General features: G+C 39.7%; 1 protein-coding gene across 4 annotated transcripts in view; it reads left to right on the top strand.

Moving 5' to 3' along the window:
- Positions 1-26278, top strand: part of PHF8 (PHD finger protein 8) — an 85983-nt gene extending 59705 nt beyond the window's left edge. For 3 of the 4 annotated variants that reach the window (XM_068533862.1, XM_068533861.1, XM_068533859.1), the window contains 4 exons: positions 1441-1536; positions 18976-19085; positions 22798-23134; positions 24065-26278. In XM_068533862.1, the coding sequence (XP_068389963.1) occupies positions 1441-1536; positions 18976-19085; positions 22798-23134; positions 24065-24153 (632 nt within the window). In that variant the 3' untranslated portion in view covers positions 24154-26278. Of the gene's footprint in view, positions 1-1440; positions 1537-18975; positions 19086-19851; positions 19914-22797; positions 23135-24064 lie in introns of those variants that run through there. The other variant, XM_068533863.1, reaches the window with a different exon arrangement.
- The last annotated feature ends 691 nt before the right edge of the window (positions 26279-26969 follow it).

The raw sequence follows: 26969 nt of genomic DNA, 5'->3' as shown, positions 1-26969 counted from the left end.
CTACCCTTATATTTTTAATATGCGTATTTTAACTTGTATTTTCTTTAAATGTCTAAAATTAATTATTATCTACATCTTATTCCATCTTGAATAAGACATGAACCTTAGAATGGAATTCCTTTTGTATGTTACTTTATACCTGTTCTCTCTCAATCCTCAGAACTTTGCAAGACAGGTTCATCTATTATTTCAATTTTATGGGTGAAGGTAGTGAGACTTACAGGAGTTCTCCTAGGCTACTAAGCTAGTGGGTCAGTCCAGGATTTCAAAGTAATTGTCTAATCCTGAGGCTCAAGGTCTTTCTACCATACTACACTTCTTTCCTTTAGGTGGAAAAACCTTTCAAACCCAACAAAATAACATTGACAGCCATTAGTCTAGTAGGGATGGAACCTTTCTCAAACAACTCTGTTACCAGTAGTCATTTCTTTCTAGGGACAATTAATAAATTCAAAAAAAACTTTTTAATGAGTCAAAGAGGTTTTACTTCTTTGCTCAAGGAGGAAGGCCTGAAAAATGGGCTCATTTTCCTACAGAGAGACCCTTCTGGAAGGAAGTGGGAGACTGGATTCCTCTGATGAAGTAGAATTCTAGAGAAGTTTGAAGCTGATCGGTAGGAGGAATGGGAGTAGTCATTAGGAGGAAATTTTCACTCTCACTTTGCTTCTCGTTTAGGTTTAGCAGCAGCAGTGTTTGACCTCATCAGTAGGACCTTTCTAGACCATTTTCCTATTAAACTGTATAGGTGTTGCATGTGTATGATAAAACTGGATGTTTCTATGTATTTATATAGGTTGAGATACTTATATATGTGTGTTTTGTCATTCGCATCATTCAGTTATAATAATCTTGTTCCCAGTTCAGCCTAAGTGGTCTTTTTGTTCCCTTTGTGTGAATGTGTGAACAATTTCTTTTTCCATTAATTCAGCAAACACTTACTGAGCACCCACTCTGCATTATGTTCAGCTCCCTTAGTTTAAAATCAAATAATACATATCCTTGCCCTCACAGTAAATTGGGGTGACATTTACTAATCATCTCTTAAACACTATATAACAACTCCAATAGAGGTATGCACAGAATACTGTGGAGAGTTGAGGACGCATCTGAACGAGATTAAGAGAAGAGGGAAGGCTTCTTTAGGATGTGAATCTAAAGCTGAATTTTGTACGGTCATTAACTCATGAAGTTACTCACTAAATGGATGTTGGGTGAGTGAAATCAGAGTTAGGTGATGCTGGGAGAAGGACATTTGCAGCAAGGGTACAAAAGTAGAAAGACATGAAAAGTATGTGGCATATTCAAGAATTCCTACAGTTGAGTATGGATTAAATAAAGGGTCCACTTGTAGGGGGGTGGGAGGAGCTCACGTAGGTATCATTCTGTCATCACCCTTCTGGATGAGATCTCATTTTACCCTGCTTTTCCCTCTCACTGCAGTTTACCCTTCCCTGGAGTCTGACGATGATGACCCTGCTTTGAAATCTCGACCCAAGAAAAAGAAGAATTCAGATGATGCTCCATGGAGTCCTAAAGGTGATCCAATATTCTGTCCTTAAACTCTGTGGGGGTGGTTGGGGGGAAAAATAGACTGGCTAGGTGGGACATTTAATATAGGAAGACACTCATTTGTTTATTCAGCAAACATTTGATGAGTGCCTGCTGTATGCCAAGTACCACGTTAGGTGCTGGAGCAAAAATGATCAATAAGACACAGAGTTCGTGCACTCAGGTCAGCAAACTCAGAGGTAATGGAGCATGTTGCTTTTGATATTACATGGCTTGAGACGAAAAGAGGAAGACCTTGAGCAGATTTCAGCAAGCAGTCTAAGGCTCCTGAGAGAACATTCTGCTACCATCATCCCAGCCCTTTGGTAATAATATTGTTGTCAAAGGAGGGAAATTCTGCTAACTTTTGAGCTCTACAAGGCCCAAGACTCCTTAGATTGTTACCTGTACTGGCTGAGAGGCCATCTCTGAGGAAGGAAGAAAGAATGAGTTTTGAGTTGAATATGGAATTTAGAGGGTAATAAAAGAATTTTATTCGTCTCCCTGGCTGGGTGGTTTTTTCATTGGAGGGTATGTCAGTTAGCTTTTGCTGCTTATCAAACTATCCAAAACTTAGTGTCTTAGAACAACAGTTGATCATTTCTCATGATTCTGTAGGTTGACTGAACTATTGTTCTGGTCTGGACCAGATTGCCTGGGGCTGGTTGGTCTAAAAAGATCTCCTTCAGGTGTCCAGGACCTAATTTGGGGTGTCTGGGGCCTCTCTCCATGTGGTCTTTCACCCACCTGAAGGCCAGCCTAAGCTTTTTCACAAGGTAGCAGAAGGGTGTCCAGCAGCAAGAGAGGACAAGCCCACTATGCAAGCACTTTTCAAGCCTCTGCTGTGTCATGTTTTCTATTGTCCCATTGCCAAAGCAAGTTACATGGCCAAGCCTTGATTCCAAAAGTAGAGAAATAGATTCTATCTCTTGGGAGTGGGAACTGCAAAGTTTTCCTATGCACACAAGGACATGTGAGCAAATTGAGAGCCATTACTGAAGAGTCTGCCACAGAGGGTGCTGGCATCGCAGTACCCCTGTGGTTCCCCAGGAAATAAAGGGCGTGCTATCCCCACCCAGCCTTATTTGACCTTTCTGGTATTTGCTTGGGGTTGGAGGAATGGGGTGGCAGGGCAGTCCTGGGAAGTGTTCTCTTAGTGAGTCAATCAGCAAATGTTTCTTTTTTCTTTCTTCAGGCCTATTTTCTGATTTTATTTTCTCCTATACTTTCTGGCTTTTTAGCATAATAGGAAATTTGGAAAATAGAGAAAATAGAGGAAAGTGTAAAGAAGAAATCACCCATGATTCTGCCACCCAGAAGCAACCACTGTTAACGTTTTGATATATTTCCTTCTAGTCTTTTTTCCTATGCATTTTTCTTTTTATGGTTGATATCACAGTCATATATCCTACTTAAAAATTTTTTTTGCCTCTTAATCAAAATAATGTGTATATCTGGTAGCAAACCAAATAGTACAGAGAGGTTTAGGATGAAATGCAATGGTCTTCTGCCTCTGCTTTCCCTACTTCCAGTCCCTTGCCTGAGAGGCAACCTTGTCATTTTCATTTTTCTGGTAGTTGCCTCCAAAACTCAAGATAATAGGGTTGATACCACCATTTCTTGATTTATTAACTTTTTTTTAATTTTTTAAATTGGAGTATAGTTGCTTTACAATATTGTGTTTACAATATTGTGTACAGCAAAGTGAATCAGCTATACATATATACATATATCCCCTCTTTTTTGGATTTCCTTCCCATTTAGGTCACCACAGAGCATTGAGTAGAGTTCCCTGTGCTATACAGTAGGTTTTCATTATTTATCTATTTTATACATAGAATCAGTAGTGTATATATATCAATCCCAGTCTCCCAATTCATCCCACCCCCCCCGCCCTTTCCCCCCTTGATTTATTAACTTAACCTCTGTTTCTCCTCCCATCGGCTTTTGTCAGTCTCTCTTGATTACCCACTTTCTAAGATATGGACATTAGTGCTGCTGTTCTTTCTTTCTTCCTCCAACCTTCTGTAAGCTGTACTTTTTTGTTTATATTGTCAAGGTTGTTACCATTGACTTGTAATTAATACTCTATGTTGACTAGAGGTTGACTGTAAAAGTTGAAAACCAGTAAATATATCTGGCCTTTTAAATTAATATTATATCATAAGCATGTCCCTGTGCTGTTATTTATAAATAATATTTTAATGGCCACAAAATATTCTATCCCATGGATATACCTAATTTACCTAACCTCTTTAATGTAGGGCATTTAGCCGATTGCCAAGTGTTTACAATTAGTGATAACATTTGGAGTGAACATTTTTGTATGTAAGTGTTTGTATCTCTACAAATCTATAGATTCCCATGAAACTCTCGAAGGGCCAAGGTATATAAGGATATCCAGTGAAAAGTCTCCCTCCCACCCCTGTTCCACAGCCTTCCAATTCCCCACCTGGAGTCAACCACTATTACCAGTTTTATGTGTATCCTTTTAGACGTAGTTTATTCATATACAAGTAAATGCATGTATATATTTTCTTTCCCCCTCTTAACTCAATTGGAGACATACATTATATATGTTATGTGCTTTACTTTTCTCACTTAACAATTACATGTTGGAGATTGTTTACACTCCCACAAACAATGTATGAGAGTGCTTATTTCCCTACACTCTTGCCACTACAATTTGTTAATGTGAATGTTTTAAAAGCTCTTGATATGTATTGCCAAATTGTTTTCCAGAAAGGTTTTACTAGTTTACGCTACCACCAGCCATGTGCGAGAGTACTTGTTTATGAATCCTCACAGGCATTGAGCATATAGTTAAGAATAGTCTTTGCCTATGAGTAATAGGAACCTCTCAGGCATCCTTAGTGAGTGCTTATCCCCTCAGGGTCGCAAGATGGCTGCTTCAAGTTCTACTTTTAAAAAAATATCTCTTTGGCTGAAATTGTGTCACATGGCTAAGATTATCGGCTAGAAAGGCCAGGAAGTGTAGTTTTTAGTTAGGTACATTGTTGTTCCACAAAATTATGTTTTTATTAGTAAGCAAGAAAGGGAGAACGATACTGGGTTGAAAACAAGCAGTCTGTATCATGGTATTTTTTGATCTTTGGTAATTCACAAGCAAACAACAGCATCTCGCTGATTTAATTTGCATTTCTTTGATTAGACATTTCCTATATGTTTGTATTAGCATTAGAATTTCTTCTTTTGTAAATTTTATGTCTGACTTTTGCCCATTTATTCATGTAGGTCTTCAAGATTTTCATATGCCCTTTTTATATATAGTAAGAAATAGTCAAATATATATATAATTTATTTATGATATTTTTTCCTCATTCTACGTAAAAAATATGGATATTTCTATATCAAAAGGTGATCTTATCCATTGTTTCCCTATTCAGAGAGCAGATAATTAAAACACTGCTGTTTTTTTAACATAAATGTATGCATATATGCATGTATATTTCTCTAAAAAGAAAGCTAATAACTTTTATCACATTTTCAAAGTAGATTCTTAACCCAAAAAAGATTGAGGCATTTACTAAAGATTTTCCCATTAAAATCAGGACTAAGACAAATAAATATACCCATCATCACTGCTGTTATTTAGCATTGCTCTAGAAGTTCTAGATAGCATAGTTAGGAATGAAGCAGAAATAAGAACTGTAATAGAAATTAAGAGACCAAATTATCATGATATGAGGCGCCCTAAGGGTGGGAATTCTGATTATTTTTGTCCATCATTGTATCTGTAGCAACTTGCAGAGTGCCTGACACATGGGAGATGTTTAATAAGTATTTGACAAGTGAAAGAAATGATATGATCGTTTAATTAGAAAATGTAAGGGAATCAACTGAAAAACTGTTAAAACTAATATGAGAATTCAATAAATTGGGTAATCACTGGATACAAGCCACATGTCTAAGAATCAAGAATTGCCATATATCAGTAATAACCATAATACACTGAGGGGGAAAAAAGATCTTATTGACAATAACAACAATTATATAAAATACCCAAGAATAATCTTAAGAAGATATGTGTGAAACCTACGTGAAGAAAACTTCAAAACATTACTGAGGAACATAAAAGATGGCCTGAATAAATAGAGGTATAGCATGTGCCTGACTACGAAGACTGATTTTCGTAAAGGGTCATTTAATTAATGTATATGCTTAACACTATCCTAAATCAGAATCCTAATGGAATTTTGTGGGGAACTCATTCTAAAATTAATTTAAAAGAGTAAGCAAGTATGCTGAAAACAAATTAGCCTTGTAAGATTTAAATACACTATATTGCTATAATAATAATCAAATTAACATGGTTACAAGTACAAGAATAGTCAAATATTTTCCTTTATGTTTAAAAAATCCTTGTTATGAAAAATTTCAAATATACGCAAAATTAGAGAGGTTGGTATCATGAACACCCATATACTTATCACCCAGATTTAATAACTAACATTTTTACTATATTTGCTTCATCCTTTTTTTTTTTTCAAGGCATCTTAAGGGAAATTTCAGACATCATGACATTTCTGTTTCCTTGCTGATCTTCTATCTAATTGTCCTATCCATTAGAGAAAGTAGGGTATAGAAATCTCCAACTAGTTGTTGAATTATCTGTTTCTCCCTTCAATTCAGTCAGTTTTTGCTTCATGTATTTTGGGCCTCTGTTGTTAGGTGAATATATGTTTATAGTTCTCATATCTTCTTGATAGACTGACCCTTTTATCATTATAAAATGTCCTTTGTTTCTAATAACAATTTTTGTCTTAGACAATTAAGTCTGTTTTATCTGATATTGGTATAGTCTTGAATCTGAAGTGTCTTAGAGACAGCATGTAGTAAGATTATGATTTTTTATCCATTCCGCCAATCTCTGCCTTTTAACTGGAGAATTTAATTCATTTGTACTCAGTGTAATAACTGACAAAGTAGGGTTTATATTGTCCGTTTTTCTGTTTTCTCTATGTCTCATTTCTTTTTTGTTTCTCAGTTCTTCCATTACTGCCTTCTTTTGTGTTTAAAAGCTATTTTCTAGTGTCCCATTTTAATTTTCTTCTTTTCCATATGTATTTGAGCTACTTTCTTAGTGATTGTTCTAGGGGTTAACATTAATATCTTAATTTATACCATTTGAATTCAGATTAATATCAACTTAACGTCAATAGTATATAAAGTCTTTGTTCCTACATATTTCCGTTCCTTTTAACCTTTATGTTATTACTGTCACAAATTACATCTTTATAAATTGTGTGCCCACAAGCATAGAGTTATAATTATTGCTTTATGCAGCTGTCTTTTTAATTAGGAGAAAAAAATGACGTACAACAAAAATATGTTTATACTTCCTTTTATATTTACCTATATAGTTACCTTTACTAGTGCTTTTTATTCATGTGGATTTGACTTTATTGTATAGTGTCCTTTCATTTTAACCTGAAGAGCTGCCTTTAGTATTTCTTATAGGGCAGGCCTACTAGCAATGAACTCTCTGGGTTCTTTGTTTGTTTGTTTGTTTTTCGTGGCAACCCTGCAAGGAGCTAATCTATTGGCGCCATTTTGCCAACAGCATTTGCTTACTTAGTGTCTCTGTCATATTTTTTTTTATTTTTGAATTGTATTTTATTTTTTTTTTATACAGCAGGTTCTTATTAGTCATCAATTTTATACACATCACTGTATACATGACAATCCCAATTGCCCAATTCATCACACCACTACCCCCACCCCCCGCCGCCGCTTTCCCGACTTGGTGTCCATATGTTTGTTCTCTACATCTGTGTCTCAATTTCGGCCCTGCAAACTGGTTCATCTGTGCCATTTTTCTAGGTTCCACATATATGCGTTAATATACGATATTTGTTTTTCTCTTTCTGACTTACTTCACTCTGTATGACAGTCTCTAGATCCATCCACGTCTCAACAAATGACCCAATTTCGTTCCTTTTTATGGCTGAGTAATATTCCATTGTATATATGTACCACATCTTCTTTACCCATTCGTCTGTCGATGGGCATTTAGGTTGCTTCCATGACCTGGCTATTGTAAGTAGTGCTGCAATGAACATTGGGGTGCATGTGTCTTTTTGAATTATGGATTTCTCTGGGTATATGCCCAGTAGTGGGATTGCTAGATCACATGGTAATTCTATTTTTAGTATTTTAAGGAACCTCCATACTGTTCTCCATAGTGGCTGTATCACTTTACATTCCCACCAACAGTGAAAGAGGGTTCCCTTTTCTCCACACCCTCTCCAGCATTTACTGTTTGTAGATTTCCTGATGATGCCCATTCTAACTGGTGTGAGGTGATACCTCACTGATTTGATAGGGATTGCATTGAATCTGTAGGTTGCTTTGGGTAATATAGTCATTTTCACAATATTGATTCTTCCAATCCAAGAACATGGTATATCTCTCCATCTGTTAGTATCATCTTTAATTTCTTTCCTCAGTGGCTTATAGTTTTCTGCATACAGGACTTTTGTCTCCCTAGGTAGGTTTATTCGTAGGTATTTTATTCGTTTTGTTGCAGTGGTAAATGGGAGTGTTTCCATAATTTCTCTTTCAGATTTTTCATCATTAGTGTATACGAATGCAAGAGATTTCTGTGCATTAATTTTGTATCCTGCAACTTTACCAAATTCATTGATTAGCTCTAATAGTGTTCTGGTGGCATCTTTAGGATTCTCTATGTATAGTATCATATCATCTTCAAACAGTGACACTTCTACTTCTTCTTTTCCAATTTGTATTCCTTTTATTTCTTTTTCTTCTCTGATTGCTGTGGCTAGGACTTCCAAAACTATGTTGAATAATAGTGGTGAGAGTGGACATCCGTGTCTTCTTCCTGATCTTAGAGGAAATGCTTTCAGTTTTTCACCATTGAGAATGATTTTGCTGTGGGTTTGTCGTATATGGCCTTTATTACGTTGAGGTAGGTTCCCTCTATGCCCATTTTCTGGAGAGTTTTTATCATATATGGGTGTTGAATTTTGTCAAAAGCTTTTTGTGCATCTATTGAGATGTTCATATGGTTTTTATTCTTCAATTTGTTAATATGGTGTATCACATTGATTGATTTGCATATATTGAAGAATCCTTGCATCCCTGGGATAAATCCCACTTGATCATGGTATATGATCCTTTTTTTCTTTCTTTTTAAACATCTTTATTGAAGTATAATTGCCTTACAATGGTGTGTTAGCTTCTGCTTTATAACAAAGTGAATCAGTTATACATATACAATATGTTCCCATATCTCTTCCCTCTTGCATCCCCCTCCCTCCCACCCTCCCCATCCCACCCCTCTAGGTGGTCACAAAGCACCGAGCTGATCTCCCTGTGCTATGCGGCTGCTTCCCACTAGCTATCTATTTTACATTTGGTAGTGTATATATGTCCATGACACTCTCTTACCCTGTCACATCTCACCCCACCCCCTCCCCATATCCTCAAGTCCATTCTCTAGTAGGTCTGTGTCTTTATTCCCGTCTTGCCACTAGGTTCTTCATGGCCTTTTTTTTTTTTCCTTTGATTCCGTATATATGTGTTGGCATACTGTATTTGTTTTTCTCTTTCTGACTTACTTCACTCTGTATGACAGACTCTAACTCCATCCACCTCATTACAAATACCTCCATTTCATTTCTTTTTATGGCTGAGTAATATTCCATTGTATATATGTGCCACATCTTCTTTATCCATTCATCTGTTGATGGACATTTAGGTTGCTTCCATGTCCTGGCTATTGTAAATAGAGCTGCAATGAACATTTTGGTACATGACTCTTTTTGACCTATGGTTTTCTCAGGGTATATGCCCAGTAGTGGGATTGCTGGGTCGTATGGTAGTTCTATTTGTAGTTTTTTCAGGAACCTCCATACTGTTCTCCATAGTGGCTGTATCAATTTACATTCCCACCAACAGTGCAAGAGTGTTCCCTTTCCTCCACACCCTCTCCAGCATTTATTGTTTCTAGATTTTTTGATGATGGCCATTCTGACTGGTGTGAGATATCTCATTGTAGTTTTGATTTTCATTTCTCTAACGATTAATGATGTTGAGCATTCTTTCATGTGTCTGTAGGCCATCTGTATATCTTCTTTGGAGAAATGTCTATTTAGGTCTTCTGCCCATTTTTGGATTGGGTTGTTCGTTTTTTTGTTATTGAGCTGCATGAGCTGCTTGTAATTCTTGGAGATTAATCCTTTGTCAGTTGCTTCATTTGCAAATATTTTCTCCCATTCTGATGGTTGTCTTTTGGTCTTGTTTATGGTTTCCTTTGCTGTGCAAAAGCTTTTAAGTTTCATTAGGTCCCATTTGTTTATTTGTGTTCTTATTTCCATTTCTCTGGGAGCTGGGTCAAACAGAATCTTGCTGTGATGTATGTCATAGAGTGTTCTGCCTATGTTTTCCTCTAAGAGTTTGATAGTGTCTGCCCTTACACTTAGGTCTTTAATCCATTTTGAGTTTATTTTTGTGCATGGTGTCAGGGAGTGTTCTAATTTCATACTTTTACATGTACCTGTCCAATTTTCCCAGCACCACTTATTGAAGAGGCTGTCTTTTCTCCACTGTATATGCTTCCCTCCTTTATCAAAGATAAGGTGACTGTATGTGTGTGGGTTTATCTCTGGGCTTTCTATCCTGTTCCATTGATCTATATTTCTGTTTTTGTGCCAGTACCAAACTGTCTTGATTACTGAAGCTTTGTAATATAGTCTGAAGTCAGGGAGCCTGATTCCCCCAGCTCCATTTTTCGTTCTCAAGATTGCTTTGGCTATTCGGGGTCTTTTGTGTCTCCATACAAATTGTGAAATTTTTTGCTCTAGTTCTGTGAAAAATGCCAGTGGTAGTTTAATAGGGATTGCTTTGGGTAGTAGAGTCATTTTCACAATGTTGATTCTTCCAATCCAGGAACATGGTATATCTCTCCATCTATTTGTATCATCTTTAATTTCTTTCATCAGTGTCTTATAATTTTCTGCATACAGGTCTTTTGTCTCCTTAAGTAGGTTTATTCCTAGATATTTTATTCTTTTTGTTGCAATGGTAAACGGGAGTGTTTTCTTAATTTCAATTTCAGATTTTTCGTCATTAGTGTATAGAAATGCAAGAGATTTCTGTGCATTAATTTTGTATCCTGCTACTTTACCAAATTCATTGATTAGCTCTAATAGTGTTCTGGTGGCATCTTTAGGATTCTCTATGTATAGTATCATGTCATCTGCAAATAGTGACAGCTTTACTTCTTCTTTTCCGATTTGGATTCCTTTTATTTCTTTGTCTTCTCTGATTGCTGTGGCTAACACTTCCAAAACTATGTTGAATAATAGTGGTGAGAGTGGGCAACCTTGTCTTGTTCCTGATCTTAGTGGAAATGGTTTCAGTTTTTCACCATTGAGGACAATGTTGGCTGTGGGTTTGTCATATATGGCCTTTATTATGTTGAGGAAAGTTCCCTCTATGCCTACTTTCTGCAGGGCTTTTATCATAAATGGGTGTTGAATTTTGTCGAAAGCTTTCTCTGCATCTATTGAGATGATCATATGGTTTTTCTCCTTCAATTTGTTAATATGGTGTATCACATTGATTGATTTGCGTATATTGAAGAATTCTTGCATTCCTGGGATAAACCCCACTTGATCATGGTGTATGATCCTTTTAATGTGCTGTTGGATTCTGTTTGCTAGTATTTTGTTGAGGATTTTTGCATCTATGTTCATCAGTGATATTGGCCTGTAGTTTTCTTTCTTTGTGACATCTTTGTCTGTTTTTGGTATCAGGGTGATGGTGGCCTCATAGAATGAGTTTGGGAGTGTTCCTCCCTCCGCAATTTTTTGTAAGAGTTTGAGAAGGATAGGTTTTAGCTCTCTTCTAAATGTTTGATACAATTCACCTGTGAAGCCATCTGGTCTTGGACTATTCTTTGTTGGAAGATTTTTAATCACAGTTTCAATTTCATTACTTGTGACTGGTCTGTTCATATTTTCTATTTCTTCCTGGTTCAGTCTTGGAAGGTTATACCTTTCTAAGAATTTGTCCATTTCTTCCAGGTTGTCCATTTTATCGGCATAGAGTTGCTTGTAGTAGCCTCTTAGGATGCTTTGTATTTCTCCGGTGTTTGTTGTAACTTCTCCTTTTTCATTTCTAATTTTATTGATTTGAGTCCTCTCCCTCTTTTTCTTGATGAGTCTGGCTAATGGTTTATCAATTTTGTTTATCTTCTCAAAGAACCAGCTTTTACTTTTATTGATCTTTGCTGTTGTTTTCTTTGTTTCTGTTTCATTTTTTTCTGCTCTGATCTTTTTGATTTCTTTCCTTCTGCTAACTTTGGGTTTTGTTTCTTCTTTCTCTGGTTCCTTCAGGTGTAAGGCTAGATTGTTTATTTGAGATTTTTCTTGTTTCTTGAGGTAGGCTTGTATAGCTATAAACTTCCCTCTTAGAACTGCTTTTGCTGCATGCCATAGGATTTGGATCGTCGTGTTTTCATTGTCATTTGTCTCTAGGTATTTTTTTATTTCCTCTTTGATTTCTCCAGTGATCTCTTGGTTATTTAGTAACATATTGTTTAGCCTCCATGTGTTTGTGTTTTTTACGTTTTTTTTTTCCTGTAATTGATTTCTAATCTCATAGCGTTGTGGTCAGAAAAGATGCTTGATATGATTTCAGTTTTCTTAAATTTACTGATGCTTGATTTGGGAAGAAAGTGTAATCTGCTGTTTTTGGATGGAATGTCCTATAAATATCAATTAAATCTATCTGGTCTATTGTGTCATTTAAAGCTTCTGTTTCCTTACTTATTTTCATTTTGGATGATCTGTCCATTGGCGTAAGTGAGGTGTTAAACTCTCCCACTATTATTGTGTTACTGTCGATTTCCTCTTTTAGAGCTGTTAGCAGTTGCGTTATGTACTTAGGTGCTCCTATGTTGGGTGCATATATATTTATAATTGTTATATCTTCTTCTTGGATTGATCCCCTGATCATTATGTCGTGTCCTTCCTTGTCTCTTCTAACATTCTTTATTTTAAAGTCTGTTTTATCTGATAAGAGTATTGCTACTCCAGCTTTGTTTTGATTTCCATTTGCATGGAATATCTTTTTCCATCCCCCCACTTTCAGTCTGAATGTGTCCCTAGGTCTGAAGTGGGTCTCTTGTAGACAGCATATATATGGGTCTTGTTTTTTATCCATTCAGCAAGCCTGTGTCTTTTGGTTGGAGCATTTAATCCATTCATGTTTAAGGTAATTATCGATATGTATGTTCCTATGACCATTTTCTTAATTGTTTTGGGTTTATTTTTGTAGGTCTTTTTCTTCTCTTGTGTTTCCCACTTAGAGAAGTTCCTTTAGCATTTGTTGTAGAGCTGGTTTGGTGGTGCTGAATTCTCTTAGCTTTTGCTTGTCTGTAAAGCTTTTGATTTCTCCATCGAATCTGAATTAGATCCTTGCCAGGTAGGGTAATCTTGGTTGTAGGTTCTTCCCTTTCATCACTTTGAGTATATCATGCCACTCCCTTCTGGCTTGTAGAGTTTCTGCTGAGAAATCAGCTGTTAACCTGATGGGAGTCCCCTTGTATGTTATTTGTCATTTTTCCCTTGCTGCTTTTAATAATTTTTCTTTGTCTTTGATTTTTGCCAATTTGATTACTATGTGTCTTGGTGTGTTTCTCCTTGGGTTTATCCTGTATGGGACTCGCTGCACCGCTTGGACTTGGGTGGCTATTTCCTTTCCCATGTTAGGGAAGTTTTCGACTCTAATCTCTTCAAATATTTTCTCTGGTCCTTTCTCTCTCTTTTCTCCTTCTGGGACCCCTATAATGCGCATATTATTGCGTTTAATGTTTTCCCAGAGGTCTCTTAGGCTGTCTTCATTTCTTTTCATTCTTTTTTCTTTATTCTGTTCCGCAGCAGTTAATTCCACAATTCTGTCTTCCAGGTCATTTATCCGTTCTTCTGCCTCAGTTATTCTGCTATTGATTCCTTCTAGTGTAGTTTTCATTTCAGTTATTGTATTGTTCATCTCTGTTGTTTCTTTAATTCTTCTAGGTCTTTGTTAAGCATTTCTTGCATCTTCTCAATCTTTGCCTCCATTCTTTTTCCGAGGTCCTGGATCATCTTCACTATCATTATTCTGAATTCTTTTTCTGGAAGGTTGCCTATCTCTACTTCATTTGGTTGTTTTTCTGGGGTTTTATCTTGTTCCTTCATCTGGTATATAGCCCTCTGCCTTTTCATCTTGTCTATCTTTCTGTGAATGTGGTTTTTGTTCCACAGGCTGCAGGATTGTAGTTCTTCTTGCTTCTACTGTCTGCCCTTCTCTGGGTTTTTTTATACTTTTTTTTTTTAAAGAATGATCATTTATTATTATTTTAAACAAATTTTTGGCCACACTGAGCGGTATGCAGAGCTTCCCCGACCAGGGATCGAACCCGCCCCCCCCTGCCGTGGAAGCGTGGAGTCTTAACCAGTGGACCACCAGGGAAGTCCTGTTTTTGTTTATTTAGGGATATCCTGATTTCTCCTTTTTTGAATGATAGTTCTGCTGGATGTAGAATTCTTGGTTGACAGTGATTTTCTTTCAACACTTTGAATATGTCATCCTACTGCTTTTTATCCTCCATGGTTTCTGATTATCAGTAAACTCAATCTTTTATGTTATGAGTCACTTCTGTTTTGCTGACTTCAAGATCCTCTCTTTGTCTTTGGTTTTGGTTATGATATGTAATCTCTGAGTTTATCTGACATATAGTTTGTTGAACTTCTTGCATATGTAGATTAATTTTTTAGTCAAATCTGGAAAAGTTTCAGCCATTATTTCTTCAAATAGTCTTTCCACCCCTTTTTCTCTCTCCTTTTGGGCCTCCCATATGCATATGTTGGCAAATTTGATCCATCCCACAGGTCCCTTTGGCTCTGCTCATTTTCCTCATTCTTTTTTCTTTCTGTTCGTTAGACTGGATAATCTCAATTGACCTTTCTTGAAGGTCACTAAGTCTTCCTTCTGCCTACTCAAATCTGCTGTTGAAACCCTCTAGTGAAATTTTCATTTCAAAAATGAAAATTGAAGTTACTTTTCAACTCTAAAATATCTATTTGATTCCTTTTAATGGTTTCTGTCTGTTTATTGGTATTCTTTATTTGGTGACACGTCATTCTCATACTCTCATTTAGTTCTTTAGACATGATCTCCTTTAGCTCTTTGAACATGTTTGAAATAGGTGGTATAAAGTCCTTGTCTAGTAGGTCCAACTTTGTTCAGGTAGTCAGGGAGAGTTTTTATCCATTACTTTTTTCCTGTGTGTGGCTACCCTTTCCTGTTTCTTTGCATATCTTCTAATTTTTTTGAAAACTGAACAGTTAAAATAATGTAGCAATTCTGGAAATCAGATACTCCCTACTTCACTCCCCAGGGTTTGTTTTGTTGCTGCTTGTTGTTATTTGTTTATTTACAGAATTTGTTCAGAAAAGTCACTAAAGTAGAAGTTTCTACTCAGTTAGCTTAGTGGTCAGCTAATGATTGGACAGAGATTTCCTTAAATGCCTGAAACCAGTAAATCTCCCAGTGCTTGACAAGGGGCTCTATGTGCATGTTGGGACATACCTTCAGCACTCAGGCAGGCAATTTACAACTGTGCCTTAGCCTTCACTTCCTGCTTTGCAGAGCCTCAGCGTCAGCCAGAGGTGAGTGCCTGGGATTTCTCAAGTCTTTCCTGATCATGCACACAGCCCCTATTCATGCATATGGTCTTTTAGATTCCCAGAAATATGTGAGAGCTTTTCTAATCCCCAGTGGATATCTCATTCCTCAACTTTTCCTTTTCAGCTTTTGGGTTAGTCTGTTGTTTGCCACAACTGTTATCCATCAGCTTAAGCATCTGTGACATTAAGCACTTGCCTTTAAATATTTTTGATAAATGCTCCCCAGGGAGCACTAGGCTTTGAAAGAAAGCTCCAGCTCCTTGCTGTTCCCTACATCACTGGCAATGTGGCCTGTTATTTTTCAAGGCTACCACTGAGCTGGGGAGAAGTGGATGGGTCTAGGGCAAGTTAAAATGCCACAAAGCTCACTGCTCTTACTGAGATTCAGCTCTTTTTCTTAAATAAATGCTCTCCAGGTAGCTGTAAACCTTTGGTTAATTTCCAGAGTTCTGAAAAAGTTTATTATGACAATTTTTGCCAGTTTTTTCATTGTTTTAATTCAGAAGTGACGTTTTGGAAGTCCTTAACTTTGCCTTTTTTGTGGATTTCATCCATCGTGACATACTAAATATTAGTTCAGTATGCATCTCTATGAAACTGACTTTTTCTTTCATAACCATAGTTCCATTATTTGACACCTAAGTAAAGTAACATTTATTTCCTAATATTATTTAATACCAAATCCTTATTCAAATTTCCCCCAATTGTACCAAAAATAGCTTTTATAATTTGCTTATTTAAACCAGGATCTATTCAAGGACTACACATTTCATTTGGTTATTATAATCTCTTAATCTCATTCATTATTTAAAATTTTTTATTATGAGAATTTTCAAACATCCATAAATGTAGGAGAGTCCACAAACACCCATATTCTCAATATTTAGATCCTACAGTTGTAATATTTTTCTGTATTTGCTTCATTATCTGTATCTGTCTGTCCATAGTTTTTGCTGAGCCACTTTAAAGTAATGTGCAGCCACCATAACATACTATAGTATGTTATGGTGGCTGCACATTAATACTTCAGTATCTCCTAAGAATAAGAATGTCCTCCTACATAACCACACTAACTTTGTTATACTTAACAGTTAATAATTCCCTAAGATCTTCTAATAACCCATTCTATGATTAGATTTTCTCAACTGTCCCTACAAAATGTCTTACATAGTTTTTTTTCCCCCTAAATCCAGATCTAATCAAGGAGGTTAATTTTTTTTCAGATTAAAACAACTTGCTTATGTATTATACAGGTCAGGAATTTAGAAAGGACACAATGGGGACAACTTGTCTCTACTCCATGATGTCTGGGGCCTCAGCTGGGAAAATTTGAAGGCTGGATGGCCAAGAGTTTGAATCATCTGAAGTCTCATTAACTCACATGTCTGGTGCTGGGCTGGGAGGACCCAAAGACTGGAAGTACCAAGCAGAGTGCCAACATGTGACCTCTCCATGTGACTAGCTTCCTCACTGCCTGATGGCCTCAAGGCAATCAGACTTCTTATGTGGTTGCTCAGGGCTCTAAGCGTGAGTGAGTGTTGCAGGAAGCAGTGCAGAAACTAAAGTTGCCTTTTCTGACCTAGTCTCAGAAGTCATGCAGTGTCACTTCCGTCACATTCTATAGGCTACAAATGAGCCTGCTCAGGTTCAACGGGAGGGAACATAGACCCCACCTATTAATAGGAAAAATGTCAAAGAATTTGGGGCCATGCTTTAAAGCCACCACACACCCAAAACTATGGAGAACGATATAAAATACACCCAAGAATCCATGACTGAAAATTGTGCATTAACATTTTTGCTAGATTTGCTTCAGATCATTTTTTAAACAAGTAAAATATCAATATCACCTTAAAGAAAGGACTTCAACCTCCTGAATTGCCTGTTCTAGAATCTGCATACTGCTTATACAGAAAGTCTCCTTTATATTAATAACAATAGCTAACCAACCAAGGAATCTTTAAATCTAGGTCAGATACCACCACCACCTCTTTTTTCCTGTGACATTGACTTTTTTCATTAATTAAAAAGAGTGAAATCCCGTACACTCACCAATGAGAATCAACAGTTATAAAGATTTTGCCATAGTTGATTCATCTATAACTTTCTTCTTTTTTAAAAAACTGTCTAAAGCAAATACCAGATAGTGTCATTCCCTCCCCACCCCACCATGTACTTCAGTATGCATCTCTAAAGTATACATTTTCTCACATAACCACTGTCCTGTCATCATACATAACAAAATTAATAATAATTTGATAATTCCTTGATGTTATCTAATACTAAGTCCATAATCAAATTTCCTTAATTGTCTAACAAAAAAAGGCATTTTCATAGTGGATTTGTTTAAATCTGGATCTGAACAGGGTCCATATGGCATTTGGCTGTCACGTTTTTTGAATATCTCTTAATCTAGAGAAATCCCTTCCTTTTTTGTTTGATCCTGTTGATTTGTTATAAAAACTAGTATAATTGTCCCTTAGCACATCCCACCCTCTAGATTTGTTTGTTTGCTTCTTTGTGACATTGTATTTTTAAAGAAACCAGGCCAGTTATCTTACAGGATGACTGTTTGCCCTCAGTGTCATTTAACTTGTTTTTTTTTTTTTAATCTCTGTGTTTTCTAAAAACTGGAAGTAATATGAACTGCTTACTTGATGTTAGGTCTTGGCAAAACTACTTCCCAGGTGATGCTGTAGATTTCCTATTGCATTGCATTAGGAGGTGCATGAAGTTGGCCATCTTTCTGTTAGTGACAATAAGGGGATGATCTCCTGAGTTCATCATTGTAAGGTTAGTTTTTTTTTCTCGAGACTAGCAAGTCATCTGTGAGATAATACTTTGGTACTGTGTGAATATCCAATTCCCTAGAATCAGTTATTTCATTAGGGCTTACAAACCTGTGATTTTCTAATTTTGTCATTCCTTTTACATTTATTAGCTGACATTCTTCTGTAAAGAACAGCTTTCCCTCATCATCTGGGGCTGTTTGGTTATCCTGAAATACACTTCCTATGTAAAATGTGGGATGAGTAACTATTTTTTGATTCAAGATTGTTAAGGCATTATATAAAAAGGTTATACAAGAAGATGATCTTCTTTAGGAACTCATAGCCTGGTTATTAGATAGAATAACACACATCAGCATTAGGGAATGAGACAGGATAGTATGTGCTATGTATTAAGTGACTTGTACATAAGTTCAGGGGAGGGGAGAGGTCAATGTGAACCAAAGAGGTCCTGGACGTTTTGCATAGAAGATTGATTTCAGCTTACTTTTGAATAATGGGCAGGCTTTAAAGAGGTGGACAAAAGGGAAGAGGGTACTCCAGGCCGTGTAGATGGTGAGGATGAAGGCACAGGGGGAGAGGATGAGCTGTACGTGTTCTGGAGGTGTAATAAGGAAGCCATTCTGTCTGGAGAAGCTGAGGATATGGGAGTGGAAATAAGGTTGGGGAGGTAGGTAGGGAGCAGAGCATGGACAACTTTACATGCCAATTCAGGGAAATTAACTTTTATCCTTTAATCAGTGTGTGCTTTGTGTACCTTGGGCATTTGTGAATTAGCTTTTTACCCAATGGGAAGCAAAATCTGGCTTTGTAAAAAGCTAGAAGCAGGAAAACCAATGAGACCACCTTTGGGGGGCTCAGAGGTAGGGAATATGATTGTCATTCAGATAAATGTCTTCATCCTGTTCCCTGTGCAGCCCGTGTGACCCCAACTCTACCGAAGCAGGACCGTCCTGTGCGTGAGGGGACCCGGGTAGCTTCCATTGAGACAGGCTTGGCTGCAGCAGCTGCAAAGTTGGCCCAGCAGGTAAGTGCTGACACTCAGGTAATGGCCCTGCCACTGATCCCAGTTTGACTTGGAGCCTCAAAACTCAGACCTCCAGGCTGACAGGTCCCACTGTTGTCTCATTGGCAAGTGGGTAACTTGTGATCTTTATCCATGGCAGTATCCCAGCTCCCTCCTATATCCTACATATACCAACTCAGTGACAAGCTACTTCCACAGGGCACACCCTTGAAATGATTTAGGATGAAAGAAAATAGGGGTCCAGAGAAAAGCCCTTGAAGATATCACTTGCCTTTCTGGGTGTGTAAAATCCTCTCAGATGGGAAGGACCAACTCTGTCCTTGGGTGAGAGCTCTTTTCTTCAGATGGAGCTCCAAGGAGGTGACTCAGTTGAGTACACTCAAGTTTGTCAGTCTCTCATCAGTATCGGAATTTGTTTTTTTCGGGGAGAGGCTTTTCTTGTCCTCTGTACCAAATACTTTGCCTGATCTTCACCCCATGCTTCCCAAGAAAACTTCACCCACTAATTTTTGTCCTAGAATCAAGTTGACTTCCTAGCATGTTATAGTTTTCAAAGTTCTTAAATGTGCTTGGCAACCCTGGGAGCAGTTGGAAGTGAACCTTGTGGTTCTCTCCTTATCAGTATCCCCTTAGATCCTCATGCCACATCCTATAGCTTAGAGCATTTATTGAGCATCTGCTTTATGTTAGGTGCTTCCATATACAGTGTCTCATGTAATCTGCTCAATAACCCTTTTCAATAGGTAATATTTTCATCATTTTACAGGTGAAGAAAATGAGGCTCTCTTTAAGTGACTAGTCCAGGATAATACGCCAGTAAATGGAGGAGACAAGATTCAAACTCATATCCTCTAACTTAAGATTTCATGTTACTTGCTATTTAAATAAAGTGAAATAGTTAAATGTTTATATAATTCAGTAATTACATCCTATTTAAATAAAATTTAATAGAATGATGTTTTTCATATGATGTTCTGTGGAGTTCCAGAGTTTAGAAATGTTTTGGACGCTATTGATGGAAGCCAGCAGAGACCAACCAGGCCAGGCAGCCATTCATTGTCCAGAACTTTTCTCTATTATGTATATCCTAGTGCCATGTAAGATGTAATTTGAAAAAAAAAGGAAGTTTGACTGCTTTAAATGAACAAATTAATTAAAGGTGTGAAGACTACTCTGAGTACCTTCTATGGAGCTCACTTCTGGTTGAGTTGATCAGGGATGACCTCAAAGAAGAGGTTTTGAAATTGGGAAGGATTTTGCAGGCTAAGCTTTTGGAGGGGAAAGGGAGGCATTCCAGGAGAAGGGGATTCCTTGGTAAGCACACAAGGCCCTCTTGATTTGCCCTCTGGTTACCTCTCCTCCCTGACCTTGTGTCAACCCTTCATGCATGCCCTTTACACCAGCCATACTATTGCATTACGGTACTCATTGTTCATTCAGTGTATCAGACTGTCTCATGCCTCTGTGCCTTTGCACAAGCTGTTCCTTCTGCCCATTGGGAATCGTGCCCTCTCAGATGCCTTTACCTAACACCCCTTCACACCATCCACCACCAGTTTATTTCAGTGGCCTTCTGTGCTTCCATAGCATTCTCATGGTACTTACAATCATAAGTGTACTTTTCTGTGTTCCTTATTAAACTGTAAGGGCCTCAAGGGTGGAGACATATCTAATTTAACTTGGTATCCCTACTGTGCTAAGCATGTGTTTAGTCATTGTTGGTTGAGTGAATGAATGAATGAAGAAAAGAATGAACAGATCTTTTTGGATTGGAGGCTTCTTGTTGGGGAATGGAATAAGATAAATAGAGGTTAAAAAATGAATTCTGGAGCCAGCCTGCCTGAGTTCAAATCTTCTCCCTCCCACTTGAGCAAGTTACTTAATTTCTCTGTGCCTCAGTTTCCTCGTAGACTCTGTCTAAGGATTAGATGAGATAATATATGTAAAAGCTCTGAGAACAGCACTTGCCACACGGTAAGTACTATAGACTCATTAGCTTTTCATCATTATCACTACAGGTTGGCTAGGTATAAGTGGCCAGACGATGGATGACCATAAATGTCAGGCCAGGGAGTCTGAACTTGGGTGGGGACTTGCTAATGGCCTTTTGAGATAAGGTGAAAGTGGCCCTGTCATAAGATAGTCTAGTCTTCTCTGAGGGGATCTGGATGAAGTATATGAAAAGGAGATTGGCAACAAAGGTAGAAAATTTTAAACTGTGTGATCTAGGTATGAAGAGATAATTTCTGGTTTCAGATGAGAGAAATGGGGGCAGAAATGCAGTTCTTGGTATGGATGGAGTAACAAGCATTTTGGCTGAGAAAAGAGACTCTGAAGACAGATGGCTTGGGTCTGAATTGCAGCTTGGCCACTTACTGTTCCTATAACCTTAGGAAAGTGACTTAACCTCTCTGCCAGTTTCTTCTCATAAAAAGGGAATTATAATTCTTTTTTTCTCATGCTTCATAGGAGTATTAAATGAGTTAAATTATAGAACAGTGCCTGGCATATATTACTAATATTATTATTCTCGTCCCACAGAAATTCCTAAGGTAGCCACAGCCTGTCAGATCTTCCGAAGGCAGGAGTAGGCCTGTGTTGCCAAGAGAAGGCAAAGAAATGTAATCACTGAGTTGGTCTCTGTGGCTGTGTAGCATTTCAGAAGGTGAAGTCATTCACATGCTCCAGCACCACCTTTCCAGGTTCTCAGGGGTCCAGGTGCCCACTATAAAGGTACCCACTACACAGTGGATAGTATATTCATAGAGCAATGGATGGATGAAATCCAAGATATTGTGAGAAGTGACACAACTCCTTATTCATCCCTCCCATCCAAAACTGAGATTTTAAGATCCAGTGACCTGGAAGACTGTCCTCTATTAAACAAAAGACCAGCAAGAAGAAGAGAAACCATTGTAAGAGATGAAGATAGAATAATAGTTTCCCATTTGTTGAGTACCTACTATGTGCTATGTGTTTTTATGTCATTATTTAATCTTTCCAGCAACCCTGAAAACCAGCTATTGTTTTGCCCATTTTACAGATGAGGCAATTGAATTTCAGAAAGGTTAGTAACTTGACCAAGGTCATCCAACTTAGGGAGCACAAGCCTAGATTTGAAGTTTATCAAATTTATCACAAGTTTATCTCATTCCAAAGCTGCTACTCTTTCACTGGCAGATGTCCCATTTTGAGAATTGTGCATGGTGGGTGTTCAGATAGACCTGGTTGAACCCTGAACACAACTGTTCAGCTGTGAGGCTTTGGGCTCAAGTTACTTAATATCCCTGTACCTCAGTTTTCTCATCTGTAAACTGAGGGATTTTCCTTCTCAGGGCTGTTCTAAGGAGTAAATGAGGTCAAACATATAAAGTGCCTCAGCTGCTGGTGTAAATTTAGCTATTATTATTAGGCATGTCCATGGTTCACCTCATAAGTGGTAATTCTAGGACCAAAACGCAAGTCTCTGAACTCATTTACCCTTCTGTTGCCATTGTACTGATTAATAGCAGTGTTGACTTAAGAATGGATGGTACCAAAGGACCTGAGGTATTGGAAGGCCTGTGTGTTGTGTGTACATATATCCAGGCTAAGCTTGGAGTAGGGGCAGGTTGCAGAACCACACTGACCACCATCTAGATTCCTTTCTGGGAAATTTCCTTCTCTTTTCTTCACTCCTAAATTCTCCCCTCCCATTTGGCTTGTGTTTCAGGAGCTACAGAAGGCCCAAAAGAAGAAATATATCAAGAAGAAGCCTTTGTTGAAGGAGGTAGAACAGCCTCGCCCTCAAGAGCCTAATCTCAGCGTGGCAGTACCAGCCCCAACTCTGGCCACTACACCCCAACTTCTCACCTCCTCCTCGCCCCTGCCTCCCCCTGAGCCTAAACAAGAGGCCCTCTCAGGAAGTCTTGCTGACCATGAGTATACTGCTCGTCCCAATGCCTTTGGCATGGCCCAGGCAAACCGCAGCACCACACCCATGGCCCCTGGTGTCTTCTTGACCCAGCGGCGCCCTTCAGTTGGCTCCCAGAGCAATCAAGCAGGACCAGGTATGACTGCCATATGGTTGTAGAACTGAGAAGGATCCTAGGGTCACTGGCTTCAAACCCTTAAGCATTCTGGTAAATGAGAACACCTGGGAGGGACACTGATGTGCAACCTAAGATACTTGGACTTGACCTCATAGGCCATGAAGAGACATTGACTGGTGTTAAGCAGAGACAAACTCAGATGTGGGTTTGGAAAGATCCTTCCGGTGGGCCAGAGTGGAGGGTGGGCTGAAGGTGGGAAGTCTAGGAAGGAGGCACATACACAAGTCCAGGCTGCAGTGAAGAGAGGCTAGGGCTCTGGCAGAGGGAATGAAGGAGGGGATAAATTGATCAAATATGGAGAAGGTCACTTGGGACATGGGAGGTGATTTGATGTGGGGAAAGAAGAAGCGGGGAGGGCTCAAGCCCTCCTTTTCCTCACTTTGGCTCTGAAAGCCCAGTCCCTAGAGTACGCAGCTCAAGGGTGATGAGATTGGTGCGGCATTGGGATGATGAAGATGGGGGTTTCTAATGAAACAAGGCCCTGGGAGTGGCAACTTCAGGGACACTGAGCTATAATCACTAACCAGGCACTTGTTCAATCCTGGTGGGCAGGATAAGAAGATGAAGAGGCACAATCACCTTGCAGAAGTTAGGAAGGAAAATGATTGGGACCAAAGAAATCAGTGGGGAAAAGTAACCAGACAGAGTAACCAGGGGGTCTGTAACCACTGCAGGAGGTCATAGGAGGAAGAGCCAAAGCATGTGGTGTTGGATGGGAGTAGTTAAGGAGGGCCTCTTGGCCCAAGATGGTCCTGGAGCCAGGCATAAGGATGGGGAGACTCTGTGGGCAGAGGAACAGAGGAGGGGGGTGGCCCAAGGACAGTTGGTGGTGGAGCTGCTGCTGGCACCCTTGCCATATCCTTTGCTTACCTCTCCCTTCCCCCACAGGAAAGCGTCCCAAAAAGGGCCTGGCTACAGCAAAGCAGAGACTCGGCCGTATCCTGAAAATCCACAGAAATGGCAAACTGCTTCTGTGATCCCCTTTGTGTCCTGCCCCTCACCCCTTCACCCCCATTGCCTTCTCCGTTGTCAATTCTCGGGGCACTCCTGGATCCTACCTGCCCCGGACAAGGTGCTGAGGCGCATTGTCCTGCTTTCTTGGAACTGACCAAAGGCACGGACTCTCCCATGGGCCCCTTCACCTACTCCCTCAACTCCCTTCCCCACTTCCACTGGAGCATCCTGCCTTCCTTTTCCATATCTCTGAGTAGCCAGTAAATGGGAGAGGTTTCCAGCTGACTAGAGCCCTCTTTTCTGCTGCCCCAATCCATTTCCCTTTCACCAGCTTTGTCTGCCCTTTACTGTCATCCCCACTTAAAGCTGGAAAGCAGGACGAGGAGAGGCATGAGGAGAGCCTGGGCCCCTCGGTATTTCCCTGGTCATGAAGTGGGAGGCCCAGTGCTCAACACTTTCTGCGGCTCCAGCCCTGTCTCCAGAAGCCTGCCCACCTCTGCCCATTCTCCTTCCTCCTCTTAGCCCAATGGATGTGTCCCACTCAAGACTCATTCCTGGGAGAAGGCTCTGGCCTCTGCCCCCTCTTGCCAAATGCTTCATGGAAATAAAGAGGCGGGCCCAGAGTCTTCTTACTGCCCCACCGTTGGCCATTTCCAGAGTGGCCTAGAAAGGCCATGGGCTGACTTCATTCATCCTTGGGAAGAAGAGAGATTCCTGTCACTTCTCAAGGTGGGGAGAGGACCCACACCCAAGACTTTGACCGAGACTTTGTAGCCCATTGGAGGAAGCTACTTTTGGGTGGCCACAGACGAAGCCACCTCTCCCAGGGTGAGCTCCAGGGATTTGCCTAGAGTTTGAGGTCCTGCAGAACATTATCCACATAGCTTTGGCTGGGCCCCAGGAGGCAAAAACCATCTACCAAACGCCTTGAAAGCATCTGCCACTGAAGCAGATAGCCCTTGCTCTACGGCCTGATCCCTTCACCCGTACCACAGAGCACAGCCTGGACCTTCTGGAGAGGATGTGGCAGGACAGCTCACCCCAGGTTCTCCATCAGGAGCCTCCCTGCTTCTCTCCCCACCTTGAGGTCTTGGTCTGAAGAAGACTTCAGAACTCACATCTTCACTCCTGGACCTGTACACTCCCAGATGTCAGGTGGACGCTCAAGCAGAGTGCTGATGTGGGGGGAGCCCGAGCCTAGGAGCAGAGATGCCCACCTGTAAAGGAGCAGATCATCTGAACCTCCCACCCCCTCTTCCCTTTGTGAATGCTTCTATTGTCCAGACAGTGCCCACCCCCCTCCCTCACCCTCCCCCAGCTCCCTCCACCTCCACCTGTCTTTGCCTCCCTGGTGACCTGGACTGGATGGAGAATGTCTCCCTCTCTCCATTTCGGCACTGCCCAAGTGGAGTGCTTCATTGTCTTCTACCCCCACCTCCTCCACTTTAACTTCACCTCAGTTTTCCCAGTGCTTCCGGGGAACTTCACAGCTACCGTGCAGGCCACAGGGAATATGTGAGGCTTCCCTGGTCGTCTTCGTGTCTCCAGTTTGTCTTTCTTTTCTCCACAGCCCGACATCTACTCTCCTTCCTTGGAATCAGGGGTCCCTTAGCCCCATTTCCTTTTCCTATCTTGGGGGCCCCAGGGGCCAAGCAGTCCTCCATCTATTCACACCAAAGGCAAAAAAAGCCTGGCTACCTCCCCCTTAGCACGTGAGGTTCCCACTCCCCTCCCCTCTGTTTCTGCCCAGCTTTGCTTTTCTTGGGGATTTCAAAGCAACAGAGGGTAGTGAGGGGAGGGAAGGAGGGCAGCCTGTGTCCCTGTGTAGGCAACTGCCTGACTAGGCCCTGACTGCTGTAACCAAGACCAGGACCCCAACCCTTCTGCCCATTAACACCCCCCTCCCCTTGATCTTTCAAAGGCAGCTAATTGCTAGCATATCCCCCCTGGTTCCAGGCCTCTTTCCATTCTGTTTCTTTGTTAAAAGTTTTGTGGAGCTGAAACCCAACCTCCATTTGACTGGGTTTCTGTTTAATTTAGTTGGGCTCTCAGAGCTGGCTGTTTGTTGTTTTGTGTTTTAAATGAAAAGCAAGTTTACCCTCAGATTTACGCTTTTCCAAAGAGGCTAGTGTGCTTTTTTTTTTTTTTTTTTTTTTTTTTAATGTTTCAGGTTCTAAGTGAAGTGAGTTGGGGAGGGGTTGGGAGTGGTCGTAACCAAGGTTTAGAACATGATGAGAGAGTTACCTCTGGTCTCCAATCCCCAGCACAGAGCTGGGGCTTGGATAGGGGGCAGGGAGAGAGGATTTCTATTCACCTTTAATATATTTTTACAAAAAAGCAATTTAAAAACAAGCCCACCGCTTCTGTACATGTCTAAATATATTTTTAGAAGTGGGTAGGATTGTGAATTTCTGATGCAGGGCCTTTTTATAAACAGGTTAGAATAGCATCATACAGACTTCTCTGTTGGTTTTTTTTCCCCTGTTTTTTTCTTATGTTGTGTTACTAATGTAATTTATATATTTTTTTTAGATCCTCCCTTTCCTATAGAGATAAAAGTGATTTATCTTGGCAATTGCTTTGCTCAGCATTCTTTTTTTTTTTGGTGGTGGTGGGAGTGGTGGGGTGTTGGGGTCCAGGAGTACTGCCTTCTCTTTACATTCTGTCTCTCTCATCAACTCACCTCTTCCCTAGTGCACAGCCTTATGCCTGAGGTGGGGAGGGGACAGGATCCCTGCCCTCACAAGAGACACAGTTCACACACCAAAAACGGATAGTCAAAAGTATAGTGAGCAGAAAAGAAAGGGGTGCAACAATTCAAAGGGGCCTGACAAGTTTG

This window comes from Eschrichtius robustus, chromosome X, assembly GCF_028021215.1.
Source record: "Eschrichtius robustus isolate mEscRob2 chromosome X, mEscRob2.pri, whole genome shotgun sequence".
Lineage (NCBI taxonomy): Eukaryota > Metazoa > Chordata > Mammalia > Artiodactyla > Eschrichtiidae > Eschrichtius > Eschrichtius robustus.
The sequence above is the reverse complement of the archived record's forward strand: the minus strand, read 5'-3'. Positions and strand labels throughout refer to the sequence as shown.